Source organism: Malaya genurostris, chromosome 3, assembly GCF_030247185.1.
Source record: "Malaya genurostris strain Urasoe2022 chromosome 3, Malgen_1.1, whole genome shotgun sequence".
In the NCBI taxonomy this organism is placed as follows: Eukaryota; Metazoa; Arthropoda; class Insecta; order Diptera; family Culicidae; genus Malaya; species Malaya genurostris.
Window position 1 is genome coordinate 288,448,284 of NC_080572.1, and position 23,606 is coordinate 288,471,889.

General features: G+C 35.5%; 1 protein-coding gene across 7 annotated transcripts in view; it reads right to left on the minus strand.

Annotated features, from left to right (window-relative positions):
* The window catches only part of LOC131438976 (potassium voltage-gated channel subfamily H member 6), a 422,022-nt gene that overhangs the window by 17,056 nt on the left and 381,360 nt on the right, over window positions 1-23,606 (minus strand). For all 7 annotated transcript variants that reach the window (XM_058609420.1, XM_058609424.1, XM_058609419.1 and 4 more), the window contains 5 exons: window positions 16,194-16,317; window positions 15,717-15,837; window positions 5,740-5,858; window positions 4,896-5,086; window positions 4,664-4,806 (listed from right to left, as the gene is read on the minus strand). In XM_058609420.1, coding sequence (XP_058465403.1) covers window positions 4,664-4,806; window positions 4,896-5,086; window positions 5,740-5,858; window positions 15,717-15,837; window positions 16,194-16,317 — 698 coding nt within the window. The remainder of the gene's footprint in view (window positions 1-4,663; window positions 4,807-4,895; window positions 5,087-5,739; window positions 5,859-15,716; window positions 15,838-16,193; window positions 16,318-23,606) is intronic.

Here is a 23,606-nt window from a genome sequence, read left to right on the forward strand (position 1 = left end):
GTAATATTTAGTGACAATCTTAAGAAAGGAAATGTCATCAACAGTGAATATTATATAGCGTTATTGGTGCGCTTGTAGGCTACAATTACGACCGAAACGACTGCATATGGCAAAGAACAAAATTTTGTTTCATCAAGACAACGCACCGTGTCACAAGTTAATCAAAACAATGACAAAACTACATGAATTGAGATTCAAATGGTTCCCACATCCACCGTATTCACCAGATTTGGCTCCCAGCGACTACTGACTGTTCGCAGACCAGAGAAAAAAATGATCGCCTGTAATCGCACGAATGAAGAGGTTATCGCTAAAACTAAGGGCCTATTTTGAGGCAAAAGATCAAATAAACAATTTCAAAATGCCTTCATAATTCTACAGGAATTTCAACAATCGGTTGAGAAATGCTGGAGTTGTAACAAAGTAAAGGTTAAAAGAAAGTTTTGACGTAATTTAGGGCCCAGTTTTACCAAAAAAATCAATATTTCATAAATTACCATACTAACGGGGAAAAACAGATTGGAAAAATGACATGTGAATGCAACGGTTTTCTGTAATGAAAAGCGCGAAAATGTTACCGTAGAAACGGGACTCAAACCCGTAACTAGCTCTCAACCGGGGAAATTGTTTTGCCTATTAAACTACTCCTGCATATGAAAACACATGAAGAGAAATCGTCTAGTAGATTTTTTTAAATTTTTTCATCGGGTTCGAGTTTTTGTAAGAGACATAACTGGATGACGTGAATACGAATAAAACTGTTATGCTTTTCCACACATCCGAATATCGATAATCGTACGTACTAGTTGATTGATTGTGAGGGTTTTGCTGAATTTAAATACGTCACTTGCATAATCGTAACGGTACAATTACAAGGCGAAACACACGAAAGCAAAAAATTACTGGGTTGTGCTCAAATTGATTCATAAATTGAAAAATCCAGAACAAATCGTTTTAAGCCATTTAGGATTTTTAAATTTACGTTGGAAATTAACATGACATTAATTTCAAACCATTGTCAAAGTATGTAGTATGCTGATTGCATTCCACAATTGAAAATATTTCGTATATCTATGTGTCGGTTTCGCACGATATGTTTTGTGCGACGGTTCGTTCAATTCATGTGGTTGAAATTTTGGGCGCCTTTTTTGGCACTGAATTTCAGCTTAATGCTCGTTCATACCAAACATTTTAGAAAACTGAAATTTTGAGTGAAAACTGAAACTGAAAATTTTGTCATAAATTACTGACTAAATTTTCGATGGTATGGGGAAAAATTATATTGCTGCCTTAAATACAACAAAAGATATTCCCGATTGAGTTCTAGCCATTCTTGTGAAGGGTAAATTTCGAAAAGGCGCCCCATAGTAAAGTAGGTCATAGTCACGACAAAATAATCTCGGGCTCGGGTGAGGGACTGGGAATGCTCTTAAAGTTGAAGCCTTTACAAACGAAACACGTTACGCTATCGGAGAGACGTCGGCTTGATAATCGCCCTTATTCTGAATAACGACGTAATGATTTTTCGATCGAATGTGAATGTGAACGTGCTAGAGTTATTAGGAATACAAATGAAATACGATCGTAAAATCGATACGACGTTATTCAGAATAAGGGCGAGTGCCTTGTAATGTTTGGTATAGCTTTACCTTTTTGCGCAAACGATACATAATGTAAGCGTAAAGCCTTTTCAGGATAACGCGTCTGATGTAAATGATGCAGAAGTGTTTGATTGCAGCGCTACGATCGGACCGATATCGTGCTCCATCGGTCCCGATAATCGAGCTATCACACTATCAAATATAAATAATGAGAAGATAGTGTTTTAGCCGTTCCGCTCTTAAATTGAGATTCCAGTATGGACACGACCACGTCAACACATCAATCCATTTTTAAACATTAGAGATTGAAGTCTATCCATCAACAAATCACCGAGATAAAAATGCTTCAAATTAAGTCCGAAAAATCCATCGACGATACTTCTAAATTGGCCTACTAGTTAGCTGAAAATCAAAATCAACAGCTAATTGGTATTCAATATACTCAAGCGAACATGGCGGTGGGTAGCAGACGGGAAATGGCATCTACGCACCGCAATCACTGCAAAAGCGACCATCCAGCGAGCCAATGGATGTAACTTTTAGTTTTTAGTCTAAGTATGTGTCGACGCGACTAATTTTGTATTTTTTTATTGATACCTGGCCCCGAATCGTGAAGAGCAAGGTATTTTTAAATGTCAAATAGTTTTCGGTAATCCTTGTTCGTTCTGCGATACCATTTAACAATTAGACTACGTTCATGAGTCAGGTCCAGAACTGATCATGATAGCCCAAGCTCAAGCTCATCCAAAGTTCGTGTCACTCATGGTTGAGTCTGAGGAGTAGTCGTCTTTCCGGCAAGTAGGTGAAGCATCAACATTTCCTTTAATTGCATATCTTCCACGGTTTCCAGTAACCGATGAATATTTCAATATTTCATACATCTCAATATTTGAATGAAAGAAACTATCAAAATGCTGTGCTCATTTCCGGTTTTCAGAAGGGCCAAATTGTGGAATTCTCTACTGTTTGGGACATTTTGGGTGCAGCCAAATGCTGGATTTATTTGCGCTCGTTTGGTGCGAATTTCGTATTGCGAAAAATGCACAATGCTTATCAAACTATTCTAGATTTGCACTAAATAGATGATTTCTACCTCCAATTCACAAAGAAATAGTGTAAATAGTTTCTTAGATAACATTTAGAGCCATTAGAATGATTGATTTTGTATAACGTTCCTCATCGTTGTTCACTTTTCGTTTTCTTTTTCTCCGATACAAACGACCAGCAGCGGGATGATTCAATCGCCTTTGCTTGGAGCGAAATTCACACTGCGGACGTCCTACAGCAGACATGCTCACAGAAGAACTAGTTGTTGTTTTTCTGCGTTTAGGCTTGAGGAACGGAGCCTCATATTCGTCATTGACTGAAGCACCAGTTGAAAATCTTTGTTTAGGGAAGCCAAAGGCAACAATCTTACATCTTCGTTTGGAGATGCGGCATGTTGTCGAAAAACTCTTTATTTTTTTACGGAAAACTATATTTTGATTTGTTCAATTTGTATAGTATAATCTAATACATATGCATTTGTTTCTAACAAACACTACTACTACTAAGTTACAGATAAACAAATAAACAAAATCAGATTTAACATGTGCTTGAGCATGAATTATTGAAGAAATAGAATGTTTAGAATTCAAGTGCACACGAGACTATGAGAAACTGTTTGCTCTGAACATATAAATTCGGCAGAATCAGTAGATGCATCGTCGACTGCATCTCATGAGTGTTAGTCGTCCCATGCTGTAATGAAAATCGTCAAAGTTATCAGCTGGTAGCTGCATGAAATAATTCTGAAAGATTCTCTTTAGGTGTAAAATTATACATTAACCTGTTTTGCATTTTTGTTACTATTTTCCCTGTACAAGAGTGGGTAGAACTCAATCAGGAATATCTCTTGTCATATTTAATTTTTTCTACATATCATCGGAAATGTGTTCAGCAATTTATTATCCAGTTTTCAGTAGTATGAGATAAACACAAATAATTCAAACTCTCCAAAATGTTTGGTATGGACAAGCATTAAGGTGAAATTCAGTGCCAAAATAAGACGTGCAAAATTTCAACCGCATGAATGGACCGAATCACCGCACAAAGCGTATCGTGCAAAACCGACACATTGAAATATGGTATATTTTCAATGGTTGAGTGCAGTGGGCTTACGGCATGTTTTATTCGCTTCTAAAACAGTTACTAACTGTTGATGGTTATAATCCATGAGTATTTTCAATTGACGAAAATAAGGGAGACACATTTGTGCATGTTGTTTAAGTCGGTCAATTTAGTCATTCAATTTATAATCAAAACGTTCGTATAATTGATTTTCTCGTCTATTGCGAATTTGTTCATTCTTGGAGACTGAATAATATTAAAAACAATCTTTATATGGAGTTACAACTGGTTTGTTTTTTATTCACTACAAATATCTAGTTTGTGAAGTGCATATCATATCAGTATATAAGTGAATAAAATTTTACCATTTCTCGTAAGTTTTTGAAGCAATTATAGAAACTTTTTGTCCACGTTTTGTGAGTGGATTTTAATAATTTATATTCTACAATTTTCAAATTCAGTTTGTGAATATTCTTTCAAATCGCTATACAATTTGTATTTCCTAGACGGGTATAACTAGTAAGTTATTTAAATTAATTTCATATTAATTCCTAACATAGATTTAGAAATGGAGTTTTCAATTTATGAATGAATTATGCACAATTATGCAAGTGACGCATTGAAAGTTTGCAAGAATTCACATATTCAATCAGCTAGCACGTGCGATTATCGATATTCAAATGTGCGGAAAATGCATGCCAGTTTTATTTATCTACATGACCCTCCTGCCAACATTCGCAAGGTCCTATCGTACTATACGCTATTATCGCTTGTTGGCGCCGAATTATGTGAAAGACACAACTACACTGTTTGGTGGGTCAGAAATTTGAAGAAAGTTCAAAACAAACATTCTTTCTTGGCCGAAGCTTTTACATTTGTAGGTAGTAACACGGTAATGAAACCAAGTGAGCCATGAAGTCGAGAACCGCATGTGTTTGTAAATTTTCACTTACCTAATATCGCCATGACTACGTCGTCCTTCAAAATCTCTATAGAGCCTCGCGCTATAAAGTATAGGTACGTGAGGACATCTCCTTTGTGCACCAAAGTGTCACCGGGCGGAGCGTGGGTTGTTTTAAACTTTAACGAAAGTGCTCTACAAATAATAGAAAAAAAAAAAGATAATGAATATGGCGCTACTCGGGGTGCGGTTTTTAAGGGGGCTGTAGCACGGATCAGGCTTACCTCAGACAGCCAGGACTGGCGGCCTCGAAGGCGGAGCAGTTGTTGAGCAGGTTCCGATTCAAGTGCAAACAGATGTCGGCCTGTAGACACTCGGGGAACCCCTTCAGTACCGAGTTCATATCGATACCGTTCGTGTAGGTCCAGGCGTGCTGAAAGTACTCCTCCAATCGTTGCCGCAGAGGGTTCGGTATCTATGGTTGGCGTTGGTGCGTTTGTGTGTTTGTGTGAAAGGAAAAAAAACACGAAACAAACTGGTTTGAGAGGGGTCAGGAAAGTTTTCACAATCAACAACTCATCCAAGCAACCATGAAAAGTTCGAAACTGACGTTTGTTGGGTGTCACGAAAAACCAGCCTTCTGACACCGGTTTGCCATCTGACACCATTTGAAAGTATACCGATTACGTTGAGCCCCTCGCGTTTCGAGCCCCAAACACTGCGATGTTTTGATACTCATCGCTACTCTCAAATTGTGAAAATTATCTTCACTTAATGTCCCAAAACACTGTCTGCTGTATTTTAGGTAAACCGACAAGTTATTGTGAGAGAGTCGACTCAAAATTCACTAATTTTCGTGCACTAAACAAGGTAAACGCGTTAAACAAATGCATTACTGTTTGTTTGTTTTCGTTCCAATCAGCTGATTTTGAAATTCCGATTTTGATCTCATCAAGATGGCGTCGTGACAGGAGGCCGCGAAAAACGAAAGCCAATCCACTGCCGCACCGCTTCAGCAGACCGAGCTCGAGAACGACGATTGGCTTGCGTCCTTTTGAGCCCTTGGAACACGGACGCGTACGTATTCGGATTGAGGTTAGTAGTAGTGGTAGTGGAAAAAAAAGGTACCTGATGAAATCGAATGAACTCGCGAACACGCAACATTTGCGTGTGATATCGTGCCGTGCCGGAGTACAGCCGCTGAATGATGGCCGAAACGTTTCCGAAGATACTGGCATACATGAGGGCTGATGTGGGGCGTTTTCGGTGATTTTCAGTAGAGCGGAATAAAAACAAAACATGAAAAAAGAAAAATTGGGTTATTAATAACATTGTAATGTTGTTTCGTCTCGTTGTAGCGGTGAATCGAATTGTTTTTTTTTTACTTTTCAGTTCACTTAGGGCATATTCAGGAGTGTTCTAGTTCTAGATGCATAATTTATGTCAGTTTTAAAATTTAAATCTAGAAATTATAACAAAATAAACTGGCAGCCTCAGCAGCGTTTTATCTGTGTTTCAAATATAGAAAAAATAGAACGGCAGTGTATACCAGTTTTAAATTTGACAGTAAAACTGGTCGAATAAATAAAACTAAAACGGATTGCTGGTGATACGTTTGTTTCAGTTTCATTTACATTATAGACCACCCATATGAATCTTGCAGCTGCTGAATTTGCTCTTATTTCCGTCGGTGGTTTTTAAGAAATTATACCCGAGTTGATCTACATATCGAAGTAAAAATTCAATCCACTTATGCTGCTTTCAAATGTTCTATTAACGTCAGAAATGGGGAACTATTTTCATCCCTCGTTGACCCGACCATGGAGTGAAAAGATGTTTTTTTCAGTTGGATTCCAGTCCTCTTCCCCCGGGGGAAATTCTAACAAATGGAATGCATACATCATCGGACCGAAACGTAGATGCGAGTTTTAATGAAGATCGATACTCTTCAGCTAGCAGATGCTTTGATGGATTTGGAATCGTCGGAGGAAAAACTATCGTGTTTTGAAAGACCGTTGACCTATGTATTGAACAACCTATTCTCAGATAACATAGTTCTCTGTTATTACAGGGAATTGTTTAGTCATTTTTTTTCTTTAACTGCAACTCAGATCTAAGAAGAAGGCCATCCATGAGAAAACGAAATCAGTTCCACTATTACAAGTACCGGAATCCGGGAATCGGTATAATCCAACTTTGCTTGTTTTAATTCAAATTTAAAAGATTTTATATGATTTATACACGACTGATAAGTGACCTGGAAAATTGGGAAAACCGGGAGAAAGTCGGAAAAAATCCCGTCGGAATTTCAGTGCAAAACCGGAAAAATATGAGTTTAGTTAAGCTTGCTTCATTTAGAATTGGAACAAACTTTTGTTAATATTGTGGCGCTCCTGGTGGACGGATTTAGAAGTTCTTGGCACCCACGTGTCGGGAATTTTGTCAGCTTTACGTATGGTTTTTGACATTCCGCAAATCGACTGTACTTAGTAAACAATCAACATGGAAAAAATTGTGCACAGTTATTTGGAAAATCCATTGTGGTCTGCATCTAGTCTAGCTAAAGAGCTGAAATTGCCCAGAAATACCGTATGGCGCGTTATCAAACGGTATAAGGAAACATTGACGACGATTCGGAAGCCTCAAGCCAATCATCGGAGTGGAACTGTTGACCACAAATGCGTGGTAAGATTTTGAGAACGATTAAGATGGATCCTAATCTGTCGGACCGTGATTTGGCCAGAAAATTCGGCGCTGCCCATAGTACCGTGAGGAGAACTCGACTCCGGGAAGGAATCTAGTCGTATCTAGCTAGCAAACAGCCAAATCGGACCATAAAACAGAATAGTGTGGTCAAAATTCGTGCTCGGAAACTATATGATCAGATGCTGACCAAGTTCGACGGGTGTCTTCTAATGGACGATGAAACCTATGTCAAGGAAGACTTCGGGCAAATCTCAGGTCAAAAATTTTACTTGGCAACGGCTCGGGGGGATGTTCCAGCTAAATTTAAATTTGTTTTTGCCGACAAATTTGAAAAAAAAAATAATTTGGCAGGGTATTTGCAGCTGTGCAAAAAACGAAAATTTTCTTCACAAATAAGACAATCGCCCTTATTCTGAATAACGTCGTATCGATTTTACGATCGTATTTCATTTGTATTCCTAATAACGTTAGCAAAATCAAAGGTAGCTATGATTCGATCGAACCACATTCGATCTAAAAATCAATACGTCGTTATTCAGAATAAGGGCGAATGACATCGGAACTATACAAAAAAGAGTGTCTCCAAAAACGAATTTTGCCGTTCATTCGATCCCACGACCATCCCGTAATATTTTGGCCAGATTTGGCAAGCTGTCATTACAGCGAAGTCGTTCAAGAATGGTACGCAGAGAAAGGGGTCCAGTTTGTTCCGAAAAACCTTAACCCACCCAACTGCCCCCAGGTTCCGTTCTATTGAGAAATACTGGGCAATCGTGAAGAGGAGACTTAAGGCAAAGGGAAAGGCGGTCAAAGACATCAATCAGATGACGATCCGGTGGAATAAGATAGCTAAAACGATGAACGAAGAAGGTGTGCGCCGCCTAATGAGCCGAGTTACAGGAAAAATTCGAGAATTCCTTCGAAACCGTAACGAATAATTTTATCCGCATTTTTTCTTAAAAGTATTTAAACATTTGTATACAAAAAGATCTTGAATTCAATAATAAATAACTGAAAACAGGCAATTGTCTTTGTTCCAATTCTATCTGAAGCAAGCTTCAAAAGTGTTACAGGTTCTATGTTGAACAATCAATTGGTAACACCCCACGTCCAACGATTTTGTAAGGATTTTATCCACCGTTTTCAGGAAATATTTAACTACATCTAAAAGCAATCAGGTAATGATTTAAACAATCTGTATTGAAATCAGCCGAATTTCTCAAAACAATTTCAGACTTCAGTGTGCATTCGGTATGAGATTCTAGACGGTGGTAGAATATAGAACTAATTGAATTAAACATTGCTTTATTTGAAATTCCAAATGTTATTGGTAGATGATCTGAATCAATGTCGAATGTTACATTAATCTGCTAGATACAGATTTATTGTGGAAGTATTTGTTATAGAAGATAAACTAGTTGGGCTATTTGGAAATAAAACTGGTTAGAAATCAGACTGGAGAGTTCATTATAATGAATTCGTACTTTCTGATCATTTTTCTGGTTATTGCACGAGATTATTGCTAAGCATTTAGTACCTCGTTAAAAAAAAGATCGATATATTGTGCGTTTTAGAAAATTTCATTTGATTAATTTGCGTTCTAACGTCTCCCGAGCCCTTTTGAGTTTTTTTTACATCGCATCAGAAAAATCTGTACTGAATGCGTGATAATTGTGTCGCTTTGTTTAATAAGTCGGATCGCTTGATGACAAGTCATCTTTAGTGTCACTCACTGAGGCGATCAACAATTTGTAAAGCTAAAAAAACTCGCCGTGCAGCCAAACGGGCTTATGGACCGGACTTGACACGGTAGGCATCAGAATGCCTGTCGGGATCGAAACAATCGGGAGAGAATGTTGTTTGTGTTTGTGTTATCTGCGAAAGACCGGTGAGCAAATTCTGGCTTTATTTGTTCCGCATAGAACTTGATGTGACTAAGATGACTAATATGACCCCGAGATGGTTATGTTGCTTGCTAGAGGAACCGATGTTAGCAACATGACCTTGCATCTTCTTCAAAGATTGGATTCAGCTTTAAAAAATATCGCTTTGGACCCATCAACCTAGAATATATCGCTCCATCTGGGATTCCACAAGGCAGCCATCTTGGACTTCTGATCTTTCCCCTGAGCCAGAGGTGGAAATAAGCCCATTTTGCGCACGGAAATGTGAATCAAGATTTTCGATTGTGAATCATAAAACCGAACACAGTGAATTAAAAAAGTGTGTAACAAAACTAAAATTGCGATTATTTTTTAAATTGTAGGAACTCTATATTACACAGAGTAGCAGCAGATCTTTAGCATACGCACTCTTAATTACGCTGAGAACAAGTTTGCCTCATTCTCAGAAGACAACCATGCGCGGGTGAAGAGCTTTAACTGCTCTCACAAAAACTCGTTCGCGCATTTATGTACCGCGTAATGAATGTACGACGCTTGGTACGTTCTCAGCGCATTTAGCAAAGTACGAGGTTCGAGTGCTCCAGTCGCATAAGAATAGGCGTCGCAACATGTGCTAATTAACTCTGCTATAAGTCCCCGATCACAATATAACATAAACTGCTACGCACTGATGAGTCTAAGACGAAACGTAAAATCAAGTGACAATATAACATTTATAAAATTTTATAAGAATAATTAAGCCCTACATTTTTTGGCAGTTGTGTTTTCCGAGACTTGTTTAATTACTTTCTCCGGCGTACGGCACAATTGTTGATAATTAGGTTTTCAAAAGCGGGGAAAAGTATCTGTAACTATTCAATCATTCTAAAGCTTTTTTATCTACTTCTTGAAAATCCTGGTGCGATCTTGTTCCACACCACCTTCAAGTTTATTTAAAATTGTTTGCGTGGTCGTACATAAAAACCATTCAAATATAATGTAGAATGAAATATAGTAATCACGTTAGTAATTTTAATTATATTGAACTACTTTTTAAACCTGATCATATCGATAATTGGAGTAATTTTTTAATGAATTTCGATTCCGAAAAATATTTTAATAGACATATTTTATCGAACTTAATTTTTCAAGATAAAAATATCTACACAAATGAACAGATTCAAATGAAAGGTTCGTCATCAATATCCAGTATTCATAAATCTTTAAAATCTCAAACAACTTGTAGGTTAAATAGTGGGTTCCAAGCAAATACGTTTAATTATTACAACCAACGACTTTGAACCTGTTAGATAAAATATATAACATTCAATACGTGGAATGAATCCCGTAGCCGAGGGAAACACGTAGAAAGTTTCCATGCAAAATCAACACATTTGCTCTGAAACTACCGGCTAAGATTTTATCTGGTTATCACATTTAAAGTTGTTTGCTCGGTTCTTGCATTAAAAATATCTTTATACGTTTGCTGCTCAGGAAAGTTCAAGTCCGGTTTTGGCACACAAAATATTAATTCGATTCGGTTATTCAAAACTAATTAGAGGGGGTTTCAACGATAAGTTTCACTTATTAGCCGTTCATATAAGGCTCAATCACTTTTGGAAATCTGCTATGTTTCAAACAGTATCACCCAACAGCGAATTTTTGATAAAAAAACTTTGGAAATTGATGTTTCATTTATATCTATTAATGTTAACTTGAATATGTGTATTAGGCCACAGAAAACTTTTTTGTTGTTGTCGCTCATTTGAATCACGATGTAAAAATCTAAACTTATTGTGGTCTATCACTCCTAAATGCAACTGGTATCGATTGATTCCCACGAACTTATTTCCAAAACATAGCTATTATGAATTGATTCTGCGATTCCCGAATTATGTGCCTTTTAACTTTATGGTTATTAACCTCTCTGGATCAGAAAACTCTACCAAAGAAAATGAAAACTGGCGGATAAATGAACACAAAAAGGTTATAAATCTTCAAAACTGGCCTCGCACATACATTTCAAGTTACTTTTTATGTCGAATATATGAACAGAATCAGGAATATATTCAAAAAAATATGGCAAATTTAATTTTTATGCTCATTTGATAGAACGCTTCTACGAATATTCTTGGCATATTTGCATCTAATAAAAAAGCTCTACTAATATGTAAAATATCATGCAGTTGAATTTTTAAACTTTACAGCCAGTGAAACTGTCAACTTCGCAGATACCCTTGAATCCGGGCTGGAAAAATCAAGATAAAAAAATCATGAAATCATAATCATTAGCGAAGATGATCGCCTGTGATCTTTCCCAATAAAGATCACCACTGATTTAATCATTTTCAGAACAGTTGATCAGTGATCTTTGAATCAGTCAATTTGCAACATTCAGAAATGCTCTTTTAACAGTCCTTATCACCAGAGTGGGGAAAAACACCGGTTTCGTTACGGCACGGTTTATGAAGTTTTAACTTATGTTCTCGTTTGATAAAAAACCCGTGTTCGATTTTGCAACCAATTGTTTAATTCGTTATAAAACGAACACTAGATGAAGGTTTAATGAAAATAATCAGTTTGGATCGTAATCACATTGATAATGTTAGTTTAACCATTTTCACTAAGCAAGAGCAATACGCTATGCAAAATTAGTAGAAAAATATACCACACCAAATAGTGATTATAGACAAAAGATTTTGTTTCACTTTTACCGATGATGTTCGTGCACTATTTAGATTAAACCCAATAAAACGTTATTTGACATGAATTTTTTTATAGCATTAATAGGAGCGCAACATTCAGAGCAGCGTTTGAATGGTGCATTTGAATTGACGTAGCAAAGTCCTGCACTCCTGTTACTTTGGTGTAGGATATTCAAGCTAGATAGGGTAATATTAATCAGCTCCATGGCACGCTTTGCGATTTTACGTGTTTTTCTTATCATTATAATTATTATTTATCGCAGCATGCATGTTAATATTACTAGCTGTTTATATTGATTATATCACTCCACCACGACGGTATTGGTGAATAAATTTCAAAAAACATCACGAAGTATGGAATTTCGATACGACGGACGAAATAAACTCACCTAACGAGCCTAAAATTGTTGATATCGGATAATCTATCTCCGAGAAAATTGAGCGGTAATCAGTTTTGACGTTTACATCACTTATCCCATTATACCATCGGAACCGTAAGTGACAGTCATTTGAACTTCAAACCAGTTTAATGAACACAGAATAGCATTAAAACGAGCCTAACTTTGTTGAAATGTGGATTCCGAATGAAACAGTGATACTGATAACGAGGAAGACATTTTTAAATTCTGAGTAAAACCAAAATTTATCATTGAAATATCTACAATAAATAGGTGATATGAAAAAGTAATACTAACTATTTATATTCACTGTGAATAAAAAAATTTGCTCTTTTCCACCCCTGCCCTGTGCTTCAAAGATGTGAATCTTTCTTTGGAATGTCCACGCTTATGTTTCGCTGATGATCTGAAGCTATTCCAAATAGTTCGAACGAACGTTTTCCTCCAACACCAACTTGAAATTTGATGTAAGGTAAATCGAATGGCGTTGAACATGCTTTTGTTTTGCCAATCGCTGTGAAAACCGACTTTACAATCGAAGCCCGGAGGACCGAGTGTCATATACCATTCGGCTCAATGCGTCGAGATCACAAAATGTCTGTGTGTGCATGTGTGTGTATGTGAGTGTGTATGTGACGAATAATGCCACTCAATTTTCTCAGAGATGGCTGAACCGATTTTCAAAAACTTAGATTCAATTTGGATTTGGATCCGACTTCCCATTCCGGAATAACAAAGAAATATGTGCAAATTTATGAGAAAATGCGTACTCAATTTTCTCGGAAATTTCTTAACCGATTTGCACAAAACTAAGAAGCAAATGAAAGGTTTTAAAATTCTTTAAAAAGTCCACAAAAAATTGATCCAGATTCGACTTCCGGTTCCGGTATTACAATGCGATTAGTGAAAATTTTTAGTTTCATGAATATTTTTTCACAAGCGATAGCGAAACGAGGTGCACGTTTTATAAAATTTACTGCTAAATTCATTTAGTTGGAAGATCTTGCTAGTTAGTGAATATATAAAACTACTTTGGGACTACTATTCCTCGGTTTCCGCTTCCGAAAGCACCGATAATAGTGAAGAAAATCTCCAAAAACGGAGCTCACTTCGATTTCCCAGCTACGGTTGAGCCGATTTTCACGAATCATGATTCAAATTAAAGCTCTTATTGTCTCTATATACCTTATGATAAGAAAGAACCGGAATTTTCATTTCAAATATTCACGCCTTTCCAATCGGTAAACTTTTATTCTCTCAACGTTGGCAACACTTTCATACACATTCTGTCAAATTTTGACGCATATCGTACGATTAGTTTTTGTTTGGCGTCTATACAAAGAAGTTGAAAAATTTTCGTGTGGCGATTTTTATAATGGATGAAAAGTTAGAACAACGTGCGTGCATCAAGTTTTGTGTTGCAAATGGATTTAACTGTTCCGAAACGTTGAAAATGTTAGAAAAGGCCTTTGATGAGTCGTGTCTAGGAAAAACACAGACACACGAGTGGTATAAACGCTTCAAAGGTGGTCGTACAAGTTTGGATCATGATGAGATCCCTGGCCACCCAACAACATCTGTTACTGAAGAAAACATTGAATCGGCGAAGCAAATCGTGTTGCAAAGTCGTTCTGTACCAATTAGAGAGATTGCTGTGTTGTTGGGCATCTCTTATGGATCAGCCGAACACATTTTAACTGATGTTTTGGGTTTGAAACGCGTCGCTTCTCGGCTGGTGCCAAAAAAGCTGAATTTCATTCAAAAACAGCGTCGTGTTGATGTGGCCAAAGAGATGATTCCCAACGCAGATAGTGACCCTACATTAATCGAATGCATCATAACTGGTGATGAGGTGTGGATCTATGAATATGATGTCGAAAACGCACAACAATCGACCGAATGGCGCTTCGAAGGCGAGCCGTTGTTCTAAATTTTCATCCATTATGAAAATCGCCACACGAAAATTTTTCAACTTCTTTGTATAGACGCCAAACAAAAACTAATCGTACGATATGCGTCAAAATTTGACAGAATGTGTATAAAAGTTTTGCCAACTTTGAGAGAATAAAAGTTTAACGATTGGACAAGCGCGGGAATTTTAAAATGAAAATTCCGGTTCTTTTTTGATCATAAGTTATACTGTGCAATTTCATCCTGATCCGACTTCCGGTTCCGAAATTAGAGGGCGATGAATGTCAAAACATTCAAATCGTCATTCAAAATGACGATGTAAAACCGGTACGCGTCGTTACGTGCGGCTTTGCTCCGTTCGCAGCGTGCTTTGCTCAATTTCGAATAGCGTGCAGGGTTGCCATGTTAAAATTAATATTTTTCAGTGGTCAAAAAGTTTAAAACGAGCCTCACTCTATTTTCTTAGAGATGATTTGATCGATTTACATAAACAGGCTCAAATAAAAGTTCCTATAGTCTCATGTTTAATTTAATCCGAATCCGACTTCCGGTTCCAGAACTATAGGGTGTGTTTAATCATTTAGTGCGATGATACAAAATGAAGAAAAATTCTTATTAACTTGACATAACTGTTTACAATTTGAAATGGTTATGTTAGTTCATACCCAAAGAAAGTTTATAATTTTATTGAACATTGAAAAAAAATTTGTTCACAGAATCTTCTAGTGAAAATATAAGTAATATGAGAAAGGCATCATTACACCACTAGGTGGATTAAAAAAGGTTTTTTTGGTGCAAATCGCACAGTATCTCTGCAACCGAAAGTCGGATCAAGATAAAATTCAATGGCAGCCTATGGGGCCATAACTTCTTTCATTTCAATCTGAGTTTGTGAAAATCGGTTAAGCCATCTCCGAGAAAAGTAAGTGCATACTTTCGTTACTTCGATTTTAATCGAAGTATTTGAAATTCGGTGACTTGCTCTACAGATATCGGGAATTGCTCAGAAGTAGAAAGGCCTTGAGTAAAAATTGTTCTATTATTCTTCTTTCCCAAGCTAAGTGAGCCGGTACCACCTAACTCTTCGAAATACTGTTTGAGAGAAAATATAACTATAACTAAAAGTTTTCCGCACTGCTCGAGGCATTCCGATTACTGAAACTCAAACAAATTTAAGCGGTATCGATTCATTATACATTGCATTGTGCGATGTGTATCTTGAGTGAAAAGTTTGTCCTTGCAGTCGGATAGACGGATTTCACTCCACGGTGGTTCGGTCAACAATTCCATTCATCCCGTTCAGTATGTTCAGTTCCATTTACTCGGATCGAGTTCAAAAATTTGTTCTGTCAATTATGGCATCATCAAGACAAGGATAATTTGCGAAATGCAATAGTGAAAAAAAAAACGAAATAATCAAAGTTCTGTTAAGTCACGTCTCGTCTTACTTTGTCACTGTCACGCGGCACTGATGCGATGCCGTTTGTCAAAGCAATACTTACAGCCAACCAGCATCACGCATATCGTAAAAATTTTCTCGGCGTCCGTGTTCGGCGCAACATTTCCGAAGCCCACCGACGTCAGCGAGGTAAAGGTGAAGTACAGTGCCGTGACGTAGCGCGACTGCATCACGCGGATGTCGTATAATTCAGCACGAGTTGTTGCAGTTCGCGTGGCAGCAGCCACGTCCGGATGTAGGTTATTACGCGTGCGATGGGGTGGGAAGAAAAAAAGGTAGCAAAATCGATGAATGGAAACTATTTTCGCGTACGGTTGAACCCAAAAGAATGTGATTATTATAATAAAATGCGCCCGCATTATCAGACTTTTTGGCGCTCGGTTCGTTCTTTTCCTTCAAAACCACAGCAAACCGAAGCGATCGCTGTTGCCGATGGCAACGAGTTTCAAGCATTTGTTTGTCAATTTCTAGTATTGTATTGTCTAGTTGGTCAGCAAAAAAAAAACAAAAACGAACTCACCTTTATCGACGGACCTCCACCGGTGTTGTTGGCATAGTAGTACTCCTGGGTGGCCTCGGCTAGCGCATCCAGCCAACCGATTTTATTCTTCATTGCCGGACGTTCGGCGTTTCCTATCGCGTACCTGGTAAACGTTTCCGGTAAGCCAACGAAAGGCGAAGAAAAAAAAACAAAATCAGCGGAACGGGCGGTTCCGTTGACAGTGGAATAGATACAGAGATGATAGATTAGTGGGATGTTTGTAAACAGTGTATCGGAGCGGAGCTGCAAAAAAAGTCAATTCGGTAGCGGTGGAGGCAGAGATTTTCTCGTTGGCAGTACTTAAGCGTATTACATTTCGCATCAAGCGCTAATTGAAGGAGGAAAGTTTTAGCAGTTAATTTTATGTGGTACCTGTTATGGCAGTATTGACGGATGATTTGCCGAAGTCTTACCGTATCGTATTTTCTATGCTGCTTAACTTTGAGCGTAGCTCCCGGGAAAATTAGATGAGTAATGAGATCCCGATTCCTTTTTCGAATTCAACCAAACTCTGCACGCTAATGGTTTAATTGAATTAATTCAAAAATCTTATTTCAGATAATCTCCCGCTCGTAAACTGTATTAAAGAACGAACTTTTCCACTTGAAATAAAGCGGGTATTAGGCAACCATCTGTGACAAGCGTTTTTCTTGAATATTGTGTGTAATTTATGTTCAAATAAAATAGACGAATACATGTATCTGTTTTACATGGTGGGAAGAAATTGCTCAAACAAGCTGTTCAATATTTTAGTTCCCTGATTCGAAAATCTTGAGTTATTTATTGATGATTTTTTCGGATGAAATTGATGGTTATTGAAGTGATACTTACAGTTTCTTCCAAACGGACAGCTGCCATCACTCTACTCTGTTTCAATCCATCATTGGGACATGCGATTACTACATAGAGGCCCTTATTATCGGTGTCACTAAACGGTGAAAACCTAGTGAAGTGACTGTGACCCTTATTATGGGTATCACTTCACGGTGGAAATCAAGTGAAGTGAATGTAGGTCCTTATTACGGAAGTCGCTTTAGAGACAAAAGTAATTACTTGAATGAACTTGATGTCATTATGAACATCACGCCACCAACATTTTGTTGAAAAAATTAGTTTATTCCACCACAGTGATCACTACACTATGCGTGATACCGGTAATAGGTAAAATCAAGTGAAGTGACATGTAAGTGAAGTGAATGTGAAAGTGGAAGTGAGAACGGTAATAAGGGCCAGAATCAACAGTCCCGGAGCTCTCATAGAAAAGACGTGAATAGTTTCGAACCGTGTATAATTTTGTTGAGAACAAGCCTCTAGATGGCCCAATACCAAATTTCATGACAACCGATCCACTAGTGTTTGAATAACAGCTCATCGTGTCAGACGAGTTTTAGTTTTAGTTTTCATCAAATTATAAAAAAAGACGCACCAGCGCATTCATGCATAAAAGCAACGGTAAACGGAATGATTTGCATTACGGATTGGTCCACCATCCCCCGTATTCTTCAGATCTGGCCCCCAGCGACTATTATCTATTTCCAAACCTGAAAAGGATTTGCCAGGGAAAGAAATTTTCGTCGAATGCTGAGGTCATTGGAGAAACGGAAGCCAATTTTGTAGGCTTAATAAATTTTCTTTCTTCAAAGGACATCAAAATGTTGGTGGACGACCCATCGGTCGTCTCGCACTGGATGGGAATCATACTAAAGAATAAAAAAGTTGCCACGGTTTGACTTTTTCTTTGTTAGCCCCGGAACTTCTTATTCCATGCAGTAGTACAGTGTAGTAACAAGATATTACGAAGTGTTGGTGCTTTCAAAGACTCGCAATAAAAAGCAGTTTTTAAAATTTTTATTTATTTTTTTATTTTTTTTTCAGTATTATAACTAATCAGTTTCTTTTCAGTTTTCCAGTTATTTATTTATTTAGTTTTAAAGTTTTTTAATATCTATTTTTCAGATTTCCAGGTTTTTAGTCTCAGTTTTCCATTTATATAAAATTTTCTAATGTTAAAATTTACAATTTTTAAATTACGCTTTTCGATTAAAGTTTTCCATTTTTCCATTTTTTCCATATTTCCATTTTTCCATTTTTTCCATTTTTCCATTTTTTCCATATTTCCATTTTTCCATTTTTTCCATTTTTCCATTTTTCCATTTTTCCATTTATCCATTTTTCCATTTTTCCATTCTTCCATTCTTCCATTCTTTCATTCTTCCATTCTTCCATTCTTCCATTCTTCCATTCTTCCATTCTTCCATTCTTCCATTTTTCCATTCTTCCATTCTTCCATTCTTCCATTCTTCCATTCTTCCATTCTTCCATTCTTCCATTCTTCCATTCTTCCATTCTTCCATTCTTCCATTCTTCCATTCTTCCATTCTTCCATTCTTCCATTCTTCCATTCTTCCATTCTTCCATTCTTCCATTCTTCCATTCTTCCATTCTTCCATTCTTCCATTCTTCAAATTTTTCAAATTTTTCAAATTTTTCAAATTTTTCAAATTTTTCAAATTTTTCAAATTTTTCAAATTTTTCAAATTTTTCAAATTTTTCAAATTTTTCAAATTTTTCAAATTTTTCAAATTTTTCAAATTTTTCAAATTTTTCAAATTTTTCAAATTTTTCAAATTTTTCAAATTTTTCAAATTTTTCAAATTTTTCAAATTTTTCAAATTTTTCAAATTTTTCAAATTTTTCAAATTTTTCAAATTTTTCAAATTTTTCAAATATTTCAAATTTTTCAAATTTTTCAAATTTTTCAAATTTTTCAAATTTTTCAAATTTTTCAAATTTTTCAAATTTTTCAAATTTTTCAAATTTTTCAAATTTTTCAAATTTTTCAAATTTTTCAAATTTTTCAAATTTTTTAAATTTTTCAAATTTTTCAAATTTTTCAAATTTTTCAAATTTTTCAAATTTTTCAAATTTTTCAAATTTTTCAAATTTTTCAAATTTTTCAAATTTTTCAAATTTTTCAAATTTTTCAAATTTTTCAAATTTTTCAAATTTTTCAAATTTTTCAAATTTTTCAAATTTTTCAAATTTTTCAAATTTTTCAAATTTTTCAAATTTTTCAAATTTTTCAAATTTTTCAAATTTTTCAAATTTTTCAAATTTTTCAAATTTTTCAAATTTTTCAAATTTTTCAAATTTTTCAAATTTTTCATATTTTTCAAATTTTTCAAATTTTTCAAATTTTTCAAATTTTTCAAATTTTTCAAATTTTTCAAATTTTTCAAATTTTTCAAATTTTTCAAATTTTTCAAATTTTTCAAATTTTTCAAATTTTTCAAATTTTTCAAATTTTTCAAATTTTTCAAATTTTTCAAATTTTTCAAATTTTTCAAATTTTTCAAATTTTTCAAATTTTTCAAATTTTTCAAATTTTTCAAATTTTTCAAATTTTTCAAATTTTTCAAATTTTTCAAATTTTTCAAATTTTTCAAATTTTTCAAATTTTTCAAATTTTTCAAATTTTTCAAAATTTTCAAATTTTTCAAATTTTTCAAATTTTTCAAATTTTTCAAATTTTTCAAATTTTTCAAATTTTTCAAATTTTTCAAATTTTTCAAATTTTTCAAATTTTTCAAATTTTTCAAATTTTTCAAATTTTTCAAATTTTTCAAATTTTTCAAATTTTTCAAATTTTTCAAATTTTTCAAATTTTTCAAATTTTTCAAATTTTTCAAATTTTTCAAATTTTTCAAATTTTTCAAATTTTTCAAATTTTTCAAATTTTTCAAATTTTTCAAATTTTTCAAATTTTTCAAATTTTTCAAATTTTTCAAATTTTTCAAATTTTTCAAATTTTTCAAATTTTTCAAATTTTTCAAATTTTTCAAATTTTTCAAATTTTTCAAATTTTTCAAATTTTTCAAATTTTTCAAATTTTTCAAATTTTTCAAATTTCTCAAATTTTTCAAATTTCTCAAATTTTTCAAATTTTTCATATTTTTCAAATTTTCCATATTTTTTCAGTTTTTGCAGCTTGTCCAGTTTTTTCAGTTTTCCAATTTTTCCAGTTCTTCCAGTTTTTCCAGTTTTTCCGGTTTTTCCAGTTTTCCGGTTTTTCCAGTTTTTCCTGTTTTTCCAGTTTTTCCAGTATTTCCAGTTTTTCCAGTTTTTCTAGTTTTTCCAGTTTTTCCAGTTTTTTCCAGTTTATCCGGTTTTTCCAGTTTTTTAAATTTTTCCAGTTTTTCCAGTTTTTCGTGTTATTCCTGTCTTTCCAGTTTTCCATTTTTTCCAGTTTTTTCAATTTTCCTAGTTTTTCCAGTTTTTTCCGTTTTTCCGGTTTTTCAATTTTTTCCGGTTTTAAACTTTTTCCAATTTTTCAGTCCGTGTTAAAGTTAATTAAGATCATCAATTTGGAGACCAGAACGAATCAGAAACTGTAGAAACGAGTATGCAGACTGTTAAGAAAGGGAGATACGGGAGATTTCGTCTACCACGTGAAATACCTCGTGTTCGCTGAGTGTGTAAAATTAAGTTCCGAAACTCGACTGTCATAAGTTTATAATTTGTTCCTGCATGCATCGACTATTTTATTTCCTTCAGAAGAAATATAGTGGAGTTGCAATTTAGGTAAGTGGAGCGAACTTTATTTGGTATAGTTGTTAAAAGACTCGAACTGAAACTGAGAAGATACTCGAAACTGGCATCTCAATAGATACACTTTCCAGCTTGGAAAACAGCGCAGCAGAAAAGTTTTATCAATGATGGCTTGAAAATGCAATAAGATACGCTTCCCGAGTTCCAACGGCAGCGAATTTGTAACATTGGCAACGGCAGCTGCTGGCACTTTTCCTTGGCACATTTCTTCCATTAGTCAAGAATGGCGATACCGTTGCTGCCGGTTAGTTTCGAGTAACACATAAATCACAGGCAGTTTTTGAACAGCTCGTTGACATATTGGAGAATGGGAGCAAAAAAAAAACGTCATCGTTTGGTCGTCCTGGAAACGACGAGTGTGCTGGCAGTTATCGTTAATCCATTATTATTGTTATAGATTCTGGAGAGAAAATCAGTATTCTATCGAAGATAACTTCAAAAATCAAGGACTTGTTTTGCTCGGTTCCACTGTCGAAAAAACTGTCGTTTCTGTGGGCAGGAGAAAGCAGAGACGCATTATTTGTGACAGTGCATGCATTTGTATATATTAAGGCGTGTACATCGTTCAGAATCAGATCCATTATCGTTATCATGTTTTTGATAAATCGACCAATTTATATTCTTCTCGGTTTTCTATTCTAATATTTGGCAGCGCGGAATCGGTGCATGGAGAAGCCATTGTTGTCGTGTGCAAAGCTTGATTTGGTTATTCTACGACAGATTGTTTGTGCACGGAACCAACACACATGCAAATCAACTTGGCATAACGACGTTTTCTGTTCTGCTGAGTAGGCGTTGACTTCTTCTTCTTCTGGTTTATCTCTTCAACCGTTTAAATCCAAAGTGAAACATAAAGCATTGAATCCGAATCGTTTTGTGGTGCGGCTCACATAAATTACACACTGATAAGCATGATCTTATTTCCTATATGCATTTTTCTCAGGAAAATACTTGTTAGGGTCGGTTTGTTAAGCCATAATCTTTCTCTCCTGTTCCGTTGCTCTCCGAAGGGGGATAACAAAGGCAATAAAGTTTTCAATTTTTTTCCAATTTTCATGCAGACATCGACTTCTTCGAGCACCTGGCAACACAGTTCCGATAGGCTGTCGGTTGTACGTGTCGACATAATGTCGGAGCGAAAAACCGGAAAACTTCATTTCACGGAAATTTTCTTCGGTTTTGCATTGAAAAGTGTGTTGAGGCAGTGGATTGCTCTAGCCGTTTGCGGTTCCCGAGTAAAGGTGGCAAAAAAAGGCAATGATAGCGGCAGATTACTTAGTCGGAGCGAATTCTTCCTTAATCGAAATGCATTCAAATTCGTTCAGTAAATCTTCCGGTTTGTCAACCATTGTGGTTTTCGGTTGATACTGGATCTAATGTAATTTAAATTTTTTACTGCTGTCAACCGTCGTGGGAATTGGAAACCACAGTAGGGAGTTAGGGAAAATGAAAATCGGGTTGTCATGGCAACGAAATTAAGGTAAGTTGAATCCAACGACTTCGAAGATTTATTTTGACAGTAAAACTGTGAGAGAAGTACTGACTTGAGTAGTTGATTCCTACTGCCATTGACTGTCGTTTCAAAATAAAAGTTTGGAATTTCCATAAAGGATTTGTAAAAATCAGGCAACGTACGGTCAAAGGCCGCATCAGCAAATGACAGCGTCACTACAATTGAACGAAAAAGTAAACAAGAGAAAACTGTCTACTGCTGAAGCGATTTTTCGAAAAATTCAGCAGGATTTTTTTTATTAGTTCGAAAAACGTTAACATTTAGGTTCAGGTAATCGTTGAAAATATTTTTTATAGATAGAATCAGTGATCGTAAAAAGAATATACCTGCTAAAATGAATATTAAATAAATAAAAAAGCTTTCTTGATCAACCAATAGCGACGAAATTGCATCCGAAACCGTCAAAACGGTAGCCAGTAACAAACACACTTGGAATACACTGAGGTCTTTTTTTAACGCGAATGAAAAATAACTTGCGAATGAACTCGCATAACTTCGGAAATCCTCGTTAAAAACCGCAAAACTAAAGAAAAAAACGATGTCAAATATCTTAGAAATGCACGAAACGAGAAGATCTGTTGTAATCGATAAAAAAATTTGTTGGAAAAAAAATCCAAATTTTTTTAAGTGTCAGGGAGTTGACTTAAAAAAATTCGGGATAACACCAGATCTCCAAGTTTCATGCAGTTCTAAAACAAAACAAGAAAATCGTGTAACTTGGAAAATCCGTGTATAAAACCGCAAAAAAACGTTAAAAAAGACCTCAGTGTATTTGTTAAAGTAACAAATGACTTTAAAGTTGCCTCTTTGTAGCGAATAATTGAATCTGTGTCAATTTTTCATATGAAATGAATTTAAAAATGAGAAATTTGGTAAATCTTTTAGAAACGGGCTTGACGTGTAGGCAATGAGAGCTTCGATATCCTCTTGAAAATCTCACAATATTGAATTGACTCGACGGGTTTGTTATCGCAAATCGCCATTTTTAAATTCAAGATGGCGCCTTCTGGTACATCGATATTCTTTATAATTCTTGTAGGCATGTTTGGAATGGTTTTGTCGAATTGATAATTGATATGATTCGCATTTGAACTCATGTGAAAATTCCTGATATTCTTCGATTAATTTTGCTCCATGTTTCGATCGTTAATCTAATAATCGATTAATAACCAAAATAATCGATTTTTGTGTGACTAATATTCGATTAATAAACTTATCCAATAAATCGAAAAATCAAATGTTGTTAATCGAGTAATCGATTAATAACCCTG